Raw genomic sequence first — 15732 nt, 5'->3', positions numbered from 1 at the left:
ATTGTGAGCAGTTTTGAGCCCCCTATTTAAGGAAGGATATGCTGGCATTGAAGGGGGTCCAGAGAAAGTTTACGAGAATGATCCTGGGGATGAAAGGGTTAATGTATGAGGAGCATTTGATGGCTCTGGGCCTGTACTTGCTGGAGTTTAGAAGGAGTGGGGGGTGGGGGGAATCTCATTGAAACTACTGGATATTGAAAGGCCTGGATAGAGTGGATGTGGAGAGGATGTTTCCAGTGGTGGGAGAGTCTAGGACCAGAGGGCACAGCCTCAGAATAGAAGGATGTCCCTTTAGAACAGATGAGGAGGAATTTCTTTCGCCAGAGGGAGGTGAATCTGTGAAATTCATTGCCACAGACTGCTGTGGAGGCCAAGTCATTGGGTATGTTTGAAGCAGAGGTTGATAGGTTCATGATTATTAAGGGTGTCAAAGGTTATGGGGAGAAGGCAGGAGAATGGGGTTAAGGGGGAAAAATAAATCAGCCCTGATCAAATGGTGAACCATACTCGATGGGCTGAATTACCCAGTTTTGCTCTTGCATCTTATGGTCCAAGGTTCAATCCTGACCTCGGGTGTTGCCTATGTGGAGATTACATCGTTTCTGTGGTTTCCCCTGATTGCTCCAGTTTCCTCCCACTTGTCAAAGAAGGGGCTGGTAGGTTAATTGACTTCTGCAAATCCACCCTTAATGCAAGTAAGTGGCAAAAAAATCAAAGGGAACTTGATGAGCTTGTGAGAGGGAATAGGTTACAGGGTTACTGGGAAATAAGGAGATATGGAATCCTGGGAATGTTCTGAAATGAAGACAGAAAATGCTGGAAACACTCAGCAGCTCAGACAGCATCTGCAGAAAGACTAACAGTTCAGGTCAGAGACTGCAAAAGCGAGAAAACAAATCAGTTTTAGTTGCACAGAGTGTGGCAAAGGGTTGGATTAGGCAAGGGGAACATCACTGATAGTGTGAGGCCACAGTCAGCCAGTTTACAGAGCCATCTAGTCAATAGATTAATGAGGGCAGTTGAGAGGGAGAGAGAAAATAGCCAAAGAGACACATCAAAGCTATGAAATGCAGATCAGAGCTGTTGTTGAAACCTGATGGGATTGCTCTGTTGATAGCTGGCACCTGAAGAATCAAATGGCTTCTTGTATTGCTAGAAGTCAAATTTTATTTTCTAGCAGTCTCTGAGATACATTGGAATGTAATAAAGCCAGTATTTGAATACAAATTGTTATTGATGAATTAATCTTTAACTCTGGAGAAAGGATCAAACTCCATTTTTACAATGCGGTCTCTCATGAATATCCAACTGAATTCAAACTGATTGACATGTCAGGTTGTTGCATCTCATTAGCAGTTCGAACTCTTACCATTTTAAAAATCTGCTACAAGTTACGTCCCTTTGGACACATCCACCAAGAAAGGAGTGAAGTGTTATTACATCCCACCATTAAATCTATAAATGTTTTAAAAGATTATTATCTCATTTTATAGGCTGATGTACCTACTTGTTTTAATTACTGTTTACGTTTCAGTAAATCAAAATTTAAGGATAAACTGTGTTACTCAAATTGCAAAATTGAATTTCACACAACTCTATCTGTTAATGGATTTTGGATAATTTCCTCTTACTCTTAAAAATCCAGAAATAATGGAAAGATTTGCGAGTCTAGATTTAGGACATGGGTACAGGAAGTCCTTAGGTCACGACAGGGTTCTGTTCCTGAGAACTGTTTGTAAAGCAGTGTGTAGGAGAGGATCACAGTAACAGCTGTGATGGGAGCGAGTGAGCAGGCACGGAAAGAGTGGCTGCCAGCAAGCCTCACTGACCCAGAGTGAATGGGCAACTCTGCTCAGCGCTCCAAGCTGTGCTCAGCTTGCCCCAGCCCCCAATTATTGTGGCGTGGGGGTGGGGTGGTTGGGAGAGAAAGCACACGGAAGTACCTCATTCCCACTCAGCAGAAGATGCAGCAGTCCCACGTAGCCAGCAAATCCATCTTCATCCGTCCCACCGGTCTCCCAAATGCTCGCTCGTATGTACAGTGCGTCCATAACCCGGGGAGAACCTGTAATGAAATTAGAAAAAAAGAAATTCCAGAGCATGTAAGACAAGATATCTTTATTAGTCACATGTACATCAAAACACACAGTGAAATACATCTTTTTGTGTAGAGTGTTCTGTGGGCAGCCCGCAAGTGTTGCCAGACTTCCAGCACCAACATAGCACGCCCACACCTTCCTAACCTCTATGTCTTTGGAACATGGGAGGAAACTGGAGCACCTGGAGGAAACCGGAGCACCTGGAGGAAACCCACACAGACACAGGGAGAACGTACAAACTCCTTATAGACAGTGGCCGGAATTGAACCCGGGTCACTGGCACTGTAAAGCGTTACGCTAACCGCTGCACTACCATATCTGCACAATGTGCGACAATACGCAACTTTTTTCCCCCAGTGTGACAATGGCTAACACATGGGGACATAATTTTAAGGGGCAAGTTTTCTCTAAATTTACACAGAGAGCGGTGGGTACGTAGAATGCACTACCGGCAAAGGTTGTGGGGGCAGATACATTACGGACATTTAAGAGACTCCTAGATCTACATAGACACATGAATGATAGAAAAATAGGGGGCTATGTGGGAGGGAAGGGTTAGATAGATCTTAAAGCAGGATACAACGTCAGCACAACATTGTGGGCCTGTACTGTGCTGTAGTGTTCTATGTTCATGAAAAAAAAGCATAAGGCTGGAAGAACTCAGCAGGTCAGGCAGCATCTATGAAAGTAAAAGGCGGTAAGTTGACATTTTGGGTCAAGACCTTGCATATTTTGCCTCCACAAGGCGCTGCTTGACCTGTTGAGTTCTTCCAGCATTGTTTTTTTGTTCCAGATTCCAGCATCTGCAGTCTCGTTTCCAGACCAGGCAGCTAGATTTTAAAATACACAGTTACTTCGTTGCCACGAAAGGGGTGGCCTTTCCATGTACCGTGAGCTGTGCCAGTGACGTTCAGGACAGATTCAACAACTAAGGTTGCAACAGATCAACATCCAAGTATTTAGAATCAGTTTGAACTTTGTTGTCATCAAGAACTAGCAGCGCTCTCATGCAGGACACAGTAGGTCAGCCTCACCACTTCTCAGAATCAGATTTATTATCACTGACTTGTATGACATGAAATTTGTTGTTTTGTGGCAGCAGTTCAGTGCAAAGACATAAAAATTACAAAATAAATAAGTAGTGCAAAAAAGAAAGGAATAACGAGGTAGTGTTTGTGGACCATTCAGAAATCTGCTGGTGGAGGGGAAGAAGCAGTTTCTGAATCATTGAGTTTGGGTCTTCAGGCTCCTGTACCTCCTCCCTGACAGTAGTAACAAGAAGAGGGCATGTCCCAGATGGGGAGGGTTCTTAGTGATGGATGCCACCTTTTGAAGATGTCCACGATGGTGGGGAGGGTTGTGCCCGTGATGGAGCTGGCTTCCTGTCCAGTTTCCTGCCACATCTGAAGGATGAACTGATAGGTTAACTGGCCACTGTAAGTTACCCCTTAGTGTAGGTATGTGGCAAAGAAATCAAAGAGGAGTTCATAGGCATGCGAGAAAGGACAAGTTGCAGGTCCACATGGAAATAAGTAGAGGGGTAATGGGACCAATGGGATTGCTATGTAAGGAGCTGCCAAGGATCTGATGGGATGAGTGGACTCCTTCTGTATCATAGTGTACAAGAAAGTAAGGCATTCTCTGACTTAAAATGTTTAAGCTCTTGAAATTAGTTTTAACGTTACAAATTTCTCAAGGTAGTCTCCAATGCAAATTTCAAACTGAAAACATCCTATCAAAACAAATAATTAAAATTTAACTAGCAAAATAAAGCCAGAATGTAGTCTGTTAGAAATCTTAACGGCTAATTTTCCCTTCCCAGACAGATTATGATCTTGAGCTTGAGGTTCCAGAAGTCTGAATATGTTTATAAAGGGCCCATAATAATATTAATTAAGCTTTAATTTGCAGGGAAGTGGTGGGGAAGTTGCCCTTCATCAAAATGGTATGACATCTGCAATTATTCATCATTAAAGAAATTCAGATGGACCCTGGTTACTTGGGTTATTTCTCTATCCGCAGTATGTAATGCATAAACAGAGACATGCACAAGAGGGATGGGTTGCACCTGAACTGGAGAGAACAATATACTGGCAGGGAGATTTGCAAGAGCTACTCAGGAGGATTTCAACTAGTCCGGCAGGAGTGTGGGACCCAAAGTAGCGGTGTAATATAGAGACTAAAATGAGCAAGTCCAGTAAGCAGGGACAGGAAAGGAAGCTAGGAAGGTCTGATAGGCTAAAATGCATTTATTTTAATTCAAGAAGCTATTATTGGTATAAAGCTATGTTATTGCTATTGGTTTATTATTGTCACTTGTACTGAGGTACAGTGGAAAAACTTGTCTTGCATACCAATTGTACAGATCAATTCATTACACAGTGCAGTTACATTGAGTTAGTACAGAGTGCATTGATGTAGTACAGATAAAAACAATAACAGTACAGAGTAAAGTGTCACAGCTACAGAGAAAGTGCAGTGCAATAAGGAGCAAGGTCACAACAAGGTAGATCATGTGGTCAGACTCCATCTCATCATATACAGGAACCATTCAATAGTCTTATCACAGTGCAGTAGAAGCTGTCCTTAAGCCCGATGGTAAGTACCATCAGGCTCCTGTATCTTCTACCTGATGGAAGAGGAGAGAAGAGAAGAGAGAATGACCCAGGTGGGTGGGGTCTTTGATTATGCTGGCTACTTCACCAAGGCAGTGAGAGGTAAAGACAGAGTCCAAGGAGGGGAGGCTGGTTTCCGTGATGCGCTGGGCTGTCCACACAACTCTGCAGTTTCTTGCAGTCCTGGGCAGAGCAGTTGCCGTACCAAGCTGTGATGCATCCAGATCGGATGCTTTCTATGGTGCATCAATAAAAGTTGGTGAGTGTCGAAGGGGACATACTGAATTTCTTTAGCCTCCTGAGGAACTAGAGGCACTGGTGAGCTTTCTTGGCCATGGCATCTATGTGATTTGACCAGGACAGGCTGTTGATGTTCACTCCCAGGAACTTGAAGCTCTACCTCAGCACCATTGATGTAGACAGGTGCATGTACACCACCCCCTTTCCTGAAGTCAATGCCCAGCTCTTCTGTTTTGTCAACATTGAGGGAAAGGTTGTTGTCATGACACCATGCCACTAAACTGTCTCCTTCCTGTGCTCCAACTCCTCGCTGTTTGAGATACGGCCTACAACAGTGGTATCATCTGCAAACTTGCAGATGGAGTTAGAGCAGAATCTGGCCACGCAGCCATGAATATATAGGGAGTAGAGCAGAGGGCTGAGGACGCATGCTGGAAGTATTGCTGTCTATCCTCACTGATTGCGGTCTGTTGGTTAGAAAGTCAAGGATCCAGTTACAGAGGGAGGTGTTCAGTCCTAGGTCTCAGAGTTTGATGACAAGTTTGCTTGGGGTTATGGTATTGAAGGCAGAGCTGTAGTCAATAAACAATAGTCTAACATAGGTGTCTTTACTGTCCAGATGCTCCAGAGATAAGTGTAGGGCCAGGGAGATGGCATTCACTGTACACTGTTTTTGCAATAGGCAAATTGCAGTGGGTCGAGATTATCTGGGAGGCTGGAGTGATGTGCGTCATGACCAGCCTCTCAAAGCACTTCATGATGGTGGATGTCAGAGCCACTGGTTGGTCGTCATTGAGGCATGTTACTTTGCTTTTCTTCAGTACCGGGATTATAGTGGTCTTCTTAAAACAGGTGGGAACCTGAGATTAAAGCAGGGAGAGGTTAAATATGCCTGCAAATACTTCTGCCAGTTGATCAGCACAAGATCTGAGCACACGACCAGGGACACCAACTGGGCCAGATGCTTTCCTTGTGTTCACTCTCCAGAAGACTGATCTTACGTCCTCAACGGTGACCACAGGTTGTTGTATTGAAGGCTGTCAGGTTGGGTGGTGACAATCCACTTCCCTTCTGTTCAAAACGCACAGAGAATACATTAGGATCATCAGGAAGGGATGTGCTGTTGTTATCTATGCAGCCCGTCTTCGTCTTGTAGCCTGTTATGGCATGTTAACCCTGCCATAACTCACGGCTGGTCTGGGACTCTATTTTGAGTCAGTATTGCCTCTTGGCATTCCTGATAGCTTTCTGAAGGTCATATCTTGATTTCTTGTACAGATCAGGATCACCAGATTTGTGTGCAGCAGTTCTAGACTTCAGTAGGGAGTGGATCTCCGTTTGGGAACACCAGTATTGTCCTCTTTGGTACACAGTCCTCAACACACTATGGAAACATGGTTGAGGGATGGGCAGGACTAGAAACCCAGGGTGCAGATACTACTAGCATCTCAGAGGTGAGGGATAGAGAGAAGGGGAAGTTGTGATATTGATTAGGGAGAACATCACAACAGTTCTTACAGAGAATATTCTGTGGGGGGGGGGGGGGGGAAAACGGGGGGCAGGGCATATCTGAGGCTATACAGGTAGAACGTAGAAATAAAAGGTGTAATCACTTTGATAGGATTGTACTATAGGCTCCCCAACGGTCAGTGGGAATTAGATGAGTAGGAGTGTAGGGAAGTTACAGATAGGTGTAGGAATAACAAGGTTGTAATACCTTGCCTGAGTTACAAGGAGTGGTTGCATAGACCTGGAGTGTAAGAGATTGAGGGGTGACCTTACAGAGGTATACAAGATCATGAGGGGCATAGACAAGGTGGAAGCACAGTCTTTTTCCCAGGGAGGGGGTGCTAAAAACAAGAGGACATAGGTTTAAGGACAGAGGCAAGAGTTTTAAAAGGGACATCAGGAGCGGCTTCTTCATGCAAAGGGTGGTGTGCAACTGAAATGAGCTACCAGAAATAGTGGTTGAGGTGGGCACATTAGCAACATTTAAAAGCCATCTAGATAAGTACGTGGATAGTAGCGGTTTAGCGGGCTATGGGCCAAATGTGGGCAGATGGGACTCACTCGCTGGGCAACACAGTCAGCATGGAAGAGTTGGGCTGAAGGGCCTGTTTACATGCTGTATAACTCTAGTGGGTAATTTTAACTTCCTTAATAAGATATCTTTATTAGTCACATGTACATCAAAACACACAGTGAAATATATCTTTTTGCTTAGTGTTCTGGGGGGCAGCCCACAAGTGTCGCCACACTTCTGGCACCAATATAGCATGCCCACAACTTCCTAACCTGTATGTCTTTGGAATGTGAGAGGAAACCAGAGCACCCAGAGGAAACCCACGCAGACACAGGGAGAACGTACAAACTCCTTACAGATAGCGGCCAGATTTGAACCCAGGTCACTGGCACTGTAAAGCATTACGCTAATTGCTACGCTACCGTGACTAGGACTTCCATAGTGCCAAGAGATGAGATGGGGCAGAATTTGTTAAATGTGTCCAGGAAAGTTTCCTCCTGTAATATTATAGAAGGAGCTACACAACCTCCTCTTAAAAAGAGGTTGGGCCAGTGGCTGAGGTAGCACTTAGGACTCCCTGAAGACTCTTACCAATTTTTATAGATGTATCATAGAAAGCACCCTATCCTGATGCATCACAGCTTGGTATGGCAACTGCTCTGCCCAAGACCACAAGAAATTGCAGAGTTGTGAACCCTGCACTGACTACCTACCCCCCTTACTTTTCCTGGTGGTCACCCATCTATCTGAAGCCTGTACCTTAGGTGTGGCCACTCAGTAAAATTCTCACCTATAATGCTCTTAGCTTCCCAGACCATTTGGAATACATTCAAATCCAGTTCCTTGGCCCAGTTTATCACAAGCAGCACTTCCCACAGATGTAGTTATCAGGGATACCATGAGGTTCACTGATTTCCCACATCTTGTAGGAGGTATTCCACTACCCCTACCAACACTGAATCAAGCACTAAAGATCAATGGTAAAATAAAACCTTACCTGTACCTCCTCACAAAAGCCTCAACTCCCCAGTCTCACAATGACAGCTCCACTTAGCCTTACCTTCCTTTTATTGAATAAAGTGCCCTCCAATTATGCAAATCAATGAAACTTGCCTTTTTAAAGATCCACTATCACTCCCAACACCTGGGCCACTAACAGTGTCCTCATACCAAAGCCTCTGCTCCTACACTGACCCCCACCTCACAATGGCTGCTCTGTTTGACTCTTTACCTTTTTTTTTGGCTGCTGTTAATTAGCTAATTAGCCAATCAACTATTAACTAACAATTAGCAAACTTACCTCTTTTAAATTCCAGTAAAGTGAAACTCACAAACAAGCACCAAGACCTACCTCTTTTAAACTCACCCACTTTTGCTCCATTGCTTACATGGACTTCAGCAAGGCCTTTAATGAGGTCCTACCTGGTAGGCTGCTCCTGAATCTGGGGTGAGCTAACCAATCTGGTTTGGTGGTAGTGAAGGGCTGTAACCAATGGTGTGCTGCAGGGATTGGTGCTGGACCTCCTGTTGTTTGTCATATACAGTATATTTATGCTTTGGATGAGAATGTAGGTGGTAGTTTTGCAGATGACATCGAGATTGCTGGTGTAGTGAACCATGAAGAAGCTTGTCTAAGGTTACAGCAGGATATCGACCAACTGGGAAAGTAAGCAAGGGAATGGCAGACAGAATTTAACTCAGACAGGTGTGAAATGATGCATTTTTGAAGTTAAACTGGGGTAAAACATGCACAGTGAATGGTAGGGCCCTGTGGAGTGTTGTTGAACAGAGGGATTTAGGGGTACAAGTATATACTTCCCTGAGAATGGTAATACAGGTGAAGAAGGCATATGGTATGCTTGCCTTCAGTGGTTGGGGCATTGAGTACAAGAATTGGGATGTCACGTTACTCTCCCACTAGTACACGTCGACCAACTTGTAGGTTAGACTGCACGAAGTATTACGTGCAGTTTTGATCACCACGCTTTGCATGTGATTAAGCTGGAGAGGGTGCAAAAAGATTAATAAGGATATTGCCTGGACTGAAGGGTTTGAGTTATAAATGAGATAGGTGGGGGCTGTTTTCCCTGGAGCAAAGGAGGCTGAGGGGTGACCTGAGTGAGGTTTATATAATTATGAGGGGCATAGATAGGATAGATAGTCAGCCTTTTTTCCCCCTAGGGTAGGGGAATCTAAAACTAGAGGGCATGGATTTGAGATGAAAGGGGAATGATTTAAAGGAGACCCGAGTGGCCCTCACAGAGGGTGGTGAGCAGGTGAAATGAGCTGCCACAGGAGGTGGTAGGTGCAGGTACAATTACATTTTTTTTTAAATTGCATGGATACATGGATAGGAAAAGTTTAGAAGGCCATAGGCCAAATACAGGCAAATGGAATTAGCTTAGATAGGCATTTTGGTTGACATGCACTGGCTGGGCCGAAGGGTCTGATTCAGTGCCCTACAACTCTATGAATCTAGAGTTGACAAAGGCATGGTCTGAAAATCATTCAGCTCTGTATAGCATTATAAAAGACTTGTTACATCTTATCCACGTTCTTTCCAGCATCCAGCGGTTATAGTCCATTCCTAAGAGTCAACCATGTTGATGGTTCTGGAGTCACATAGACTGGGTAAGTTTCCCTTCCCTAAAGTATGCTAATAAACTAGATAGGTTTTTACAATAAACTGGTAGCTTGATGTTTGTGACCACTATTACTGAGACTATTTTATTTTATTTCAGATTGTATTTAATTATTTGAAGTTAAATACCCTATCTGCTACGATAGGATTTGAACCACTGTTTCTGGATCAATGGTTCAGAAACTGGCTACCATTATGGTAACTTAGCCACCACATTGCTGTCCTGAAGTGCTCCACACAGCTGCAGCCCATTAACATCGACGAGCAAAATGACCAATTTGTTTTTCTCCCTGCTGATTGTAGGATAAATACAAGACAAGACTTCAGGAAGATTTTGGTCTTCTCTGAAGTTTTTTTTTACAAATGCCTGAACAATTTAATGTCTCATATGAAAGATAACCCATCTTACAATGCAGCCTCCCTTCAGTGCTGCACAGAATCATTGGTCTGTTATCTGCACACACCGCTGGAGTTGGCTTGAATTCACATAAGTGATCTTGCAGGTTACGCATTTATAGTGCATCTAATTCGACTGACATGACTGGTTCAGTTGTATTATCAAATGCATCGGTCTTGCCATAAAATGAATTGAAAATCTTTGCAATACAATTGCAGCTGGGCATTTACTTCTGAGATTAGTTTCTATTGACTTTAATGAAATGAATTTAAGTGAACTACTTATAGATAGCTGCTACTGCATTTAACACAAATGACCAAGGCTGAATTTCTACTGCTCAATATCTAAGTACCTAGGTAACTAAAAGTTAGTGAATAGGTAAAATGTGCAAGAAAAAAGCTAGCAGAATATTGGTCTTCATCTCAAGAGAAGAATATAAAGTGGAGACATTTATAATCTAGGTGTACAGAGCCTTAGTCAGTGTCCAACTGGAATATTGCGTTCAGCTCCAAGCACCACACCTCAAATGGTGCAGAGGAGATTCACTAGAATCATACAAGGATTTAAAAGGTTACATATACTAAGGTTATATGTACCATAGTAAATACAGAAAGACAGTTTTTAAGACCTATTTTCCTCTTTTCATTTATTTGAATTATTCAGTGGACTCTCCGATTATTAACTTCAAACAAGTTCAAAATGAAATGCAGATTTGTTATCCTGTTGCTCACTCAGAGAATGTTTATTCCACTGACTTACTTAGTAAGCGTCAGTGAATTAAATGTTTTTGTTTCTCAGAAAAGATCAGCCCATGCTTTGCATTCACAACTTAGAATTAATGTCCCCAAAGGAAAATCATTGACTTCAATCATCTTGTATCCTCTACTGTATCTGAATTTTAAAATGCATAGAAACAACATGCTGCTTAATTATCTGATAATCAGTTAAAATGTTTATCAATGGTTGAAATGTGACATTCATTAAATACAAATTACCAAAGTTATAAGAGACTTACACATGCTCGAATGAAGCAATGAATTGTTAATCACTGCCTGCCTACGGTCCTGAGAATCACTCTAAGAAATTACGCAGAATGCGCTGAATACATTCTTAATGCATCAGAAGGACTATTTAGAAGAGAATTTAGTAAAAAAAAGAGGCTTCTGTCTGGGGAGTTGATGCATTACCTAAGATTCCATGAATAGTAATTCTACCACAATAGTTGGTGTTGAATATAAATACTTCCATTTATATAATGCAACCTTGATGTAACTAATCCACCCAACTTTATGCTGCTAGTGTGCAACTAACAAAACACTGATGACATATCACATGGAGAAAACTTGAGAGTTCTTTGATTTCTTGCTGAAATTACCTGGCAAAACTGGTTTTCTCAGTTTCAAAAAAAAATACAGAATGAGAGGTGTTGGAAACTCTCAGCAAGCCAGGCAGCACTTGCAGAGAGAGTTAAATAGAGTTAATGTTTTTGGTCAATGATCTCTTACCAGTTCAGATCCACTAAAATCATCAACTCTGATTCTCACCCTACAGATGCTGCTGAACCTGGTGATTTTTTTTTGCAACATCTGCTTTTATTTCAGATTTCTAGCCTTTGAGTAGTTAGCTTTTACCTAAATGGTTACAAAGTCAATGAAGTACACTCTATTATGATGCAGCCTGGGAATACACAGTATGCTTTAGGAATAGACTCACCCTTGCTTCATGTCTAACAGTTTTGTGGCCAACAAATCATCTATGGCACAGACACAGGCCATTTGGTCCAACTTGTCTGTACTAGCGTTTACGGTCCACATGAATCTCTTGCCACCCTTCTAGCTAACCACATCTGCATACTCTTTTATATGCGTATCTAGCCTTTCCTTCAATGTATCAATGTTATTCCACGAAATAGTCCTTGTGGTGCCAGGTTCCATAACTTCTCACCCCTTTGGAAAAGAAGTTTTTTTTTCTTGGTTCTCCTTCAAATGTCACTCTTCAGACAAGGTTTTTTTTCATCTACTCTATATTTCTTGGTTGTTAGCACACTTGTGAATTGCATTGGGATGTTTTGGCTAAATTACAGCCTTCTTAATAAGTAGAAGTTATTGCAGTTTAATGAATTTATGTCATCATTTTAAGTTTATTACCAATCACTTAGGACTGGCCAAAAATGTAGATATTGTTTCATGCCAACTCTATCAAACTCTTTAATCGTTACAGGTACTTCTTTCTAATCGTTGAGTTTATTGTCATGTGCATAAGTATGATGAGGTACAAGTGCAATGAAAATAAGAGCAAAAGGAATAAGAGCAGGAATAGGCCATGGAGTCTCTTGAGCCTCTTCAATCATTCAATGAGGTTGCAGCAGATCTGATCTTGGTGTCACTCAACTTTCCTTCCTGATCCCAATAACCTTGAACTCTCCCATGTACCTAGAATCTGTGCATCTCAGCCTTGTATACACTGAATAACAGCCTCTACAGCTTTGAGGTGGAATTGCACACTTCCTGAAATAAAGTTCAATATCCCATCAGCATTTCTAATTACTTTCTGTTCCTTTACATTAAATAGCACCAGGCCATATGGCCCGTTAAGCCTGCTCTATCATTCAGTGAGATGTGATTTTTGGTCTCTATTCCATTTTCTGATTGATCCTCATTACCCTGAATTCCCCTGCAATCCAATGACCTATCTTGGCCTTGCACAAGCATCAATTGGGCTATAGTATTCCAAAGATTCACAACCTTCTCACAGAAGAAGTTCCTCCTCATCCTATTCATTAGAAGCCCACCCTTTATTCTGAGACTCTACTCCCAAGTTTTAGCCTCTCCTGATAAGGGGGAACATCTTAGCAGTATTTACTCTATCAAGCCTCCTCAGAATCTTATACATTTTAGTGGGATCACCTCTCATTCTTCTAATCTCCAGGGAGCATTTATGAGTGCTATACCTAAATCCTGTGACTTCCAAAGTCTTACTATGAAAGAAGTACCCTGATTTACATTCTTTAGGACCAACATGGTCCATTATCAGGTATTAATTTTTTTTTGAAACTTTATCTTCCTTTATTTTGTTTTTACACACTAAATGCACTTGCTTTTAAGCATCATTGCACCTGACGTTGTTATTTTCTCTTATGCAAAAATGAATATAAATTAAGTTTGCCACTTCCTTATTATTCATCGACTCATCTGCATGTCATTAATGGGTCTACCTTCACCTTCATAACTTATCAGAGTTCAACATCCTCAGCACATCATAACTTTGAGATGCTTCACTAAAGTACACAAAGTCCTTGTTATCCACTGATTTACTATCCATTGCATCTGCATACTCTGCAAGTGGAGGGAAATGGACAGTTACGTTTTAGGTTGAGACCCTTTTGTCTGGACTGGATGATCAAACACAATAGTCCGGCTATGGCCAGAACCAAGATCAGGAACACATGGTGTCAGAAACGTGGGTGGATTTGGGGCTGGAGACAGGGTCTGTAGTGCTTATATGTTTCAACCTGTTCTGACAAGCTGAAACTTGCATAGCAGTTGTTATATTGGAATTGGTTTATTATTGTCACATGTACGGAGGTAGTGAAAAACTTGTCTTGCGTATCGTTCATACAGATCAATTCATTGCACAGTGCATCGAGGTAGTACAGGGTAAAACAACAACAGAATGCAGAATAAAGTGTAACAGCTACAGAGAAAATGCAGAGCAGGTAAACAATAAGGTGCAAGGTCATAACAAGGTAGATTGTGAGGTCAAGAGTCCATCTTACCGTACTAGGGAACCGTTCAATCATCTTATAACAGCAGGGTAGGAGCTGTCCTTGATCTTGGTGGTACATGCTTTCAAGCTTTTGTATTTTCTGCCCGATGGGAGGGGGAAGAAGAGAGAATGTCTGGGGTGGTGGGGTCTTTTATTATGTTGGCTGCTTTACCGAGGCAGCGAGAAGTATAGACAGAGTCCATGGAGGGGAGGCTGGTTTCCATGTTGTGCTGAGCTGTGTCCACAACTCTCTGCAGTTTCTTGCAGTCCTCGGCAGAGCAGTTGCCATACCAAGCCATGATGCATCCAGATAGGATGCTTTTGACAAAAGTTGGTGAGGGTCAACAAGGATGTGCCAATTTTCTTTATCCTCTTGAGGAAGGAGAAGCACTGGTGAGCTTTCTTGGCTGTGGCATCTGTGGTTGGACCAGGACAGGCTATTGCTGATGTTCACTCAGAACTTGAAGCTCTCAACCCTCTCGACCTCAGCACCATTGATATAGACAGGAGCATAGGCACCACCCCCATTCCTGAAGTCAATGACCAGCTCTTTTATTTTGCTGACATTGAGGGAAAGGTTGTTGTCATGACACCATGTCACTAAGCTCTCTATCTCCTTCATTGTTATTTGAGATATGGCCCACTACGGTGGTATCATCTGCAAAACTTGTAGATGGAGACAGCACAGAATCTGGCCATGCAGCCATAGGGAGTAGAGGGCTGAGGACGCAGCCTTGTGGGGCACCAGTGTTGGGAATGTACCATGGATAGGTTGAGCATGTCATTGCACTTTTAACATCACTGCTAGTGGATTTAGTGGTTTCTGCAGGAAGTCTGTGCCCCTATCCCTCGTGATTAAAGAAGATTTAGTGTGGTGTGTTATAATAAAAAAAGACAACAGGCCAATGTTTTCAAAGATACAGGATTTTAAGAATGTTATAAAGTAGAAAAATAAAAATAGTTCCCAATGCAGTTGAAGTGACAATCACAATGATGGAGTGGAGGAAATCAGGGCTGCAAAAGAATCCTGGCTTGAAGGAATCCACAGCTCTGTGGGAAACTGTAGAGTGTACTAAGACCAGGAGTGATTCAAGCACAAAAGGTGAGAATGTTTAAACTGAGATGTCGCCATTCTGAGAAGCATTGTGGATCAACAAGCACGGGGGTGGTGGTTGAACAGGTTCAAAGTTAGGAAATGGTCAAAGTTCAAAGTTTGAACAGGTTCAAAGTTAGCAGAGTTTTTTGGCCACTTACAGTATAAGATGTGGCAGATAGGTGGTGGACCAGGAGATCATTGGAACAAAAGACAGGAGTAGACAAAGGGATGAATGTTTTCTCTCAGCAGAGGGTACAGTGTAAGATGCATTCACAGAGGAATTTGCTCAAATATAAAACCAGCCAAGAACCCCAAAAACTCCATGCATAGTGAAGCATACATGGTTGACAAACGAGGTGCAAAGCAACATTAAAAAGGTTTACACAAATAATAGGTAGAAATTTAGTGAGTCTTATATTTTAAAAAAAGCAAGAGAAGGCTGCAAAGAAAGTTATTGGAGGTGCAATAAAGGTAAATGAATAAAATTTGAACAAAATATTGAACAGTACAAGCTTTATAAATATATGAAGAGAAAGATTTACATTGCATCAGATTAGGTGGGCTGCACTCACCTGGTTTCATTTCTATCTATGCACAGCCAGAGAAATAATTGCAGTAATTTCTCCACCCATGATTGCATTGTTAACTCAGATCCTTGGAGAGGCCTATCACTGGGTCTCTTACTTTTCATTTAGATTTTGCCACTCAGCACATCAGTTTCACAGGGATGGGGATGGTACCCACTCCAACCACATTAACATCTCTCTCCCTCCCTACACTGGCCATCTGACATCCAGTGCATTGATATTTTGTCCCTCCCACTATCCAAAAACAAAATACTAATTACCTGTCCAAC

At 42.3% G+C, this 15732-nt stretch overlaps 1 protein-coding gene across 1 annotated transcript in view; it reads right to left on the bottom strand.

Moving 5' to 3' along the window:
* Nucleotides 1-15732, bottom strand: part of ubox5 (U-box domain containing 5) — a 41331-nt gene that overhangs the window by 778 nt on the left and 24821 nt on the right. The window contains exon 6 of the mRNA XM_052033650.1: nt 1944-2065. Within this exon, the coding sequence (XP_051889610.1) occupies nt 1944-2065 (122 nt within the window). The remainder of the gene's footprint in view (nt 1-1943; nt 2066-15732) is intronic.

This window comes from Pristis pectinata, chromosome 2 (genome assembly GCF_009764475.1).
Source record: "Pristis pectinata isolate sPriPec2 chromosome 2, sPriPec2.1.pri, whole genome shotgun sequence".
Classification (NCBI taxonomy): Eukaryota; Metazoa; Chordata; class Chondrichthyes; order Rhinopristiformes; family Pristidae; genus Pristis; species Pristis pectinata.
This window is presented reverse-complemented; position numbering and strand designations above follow the sequence as displayed.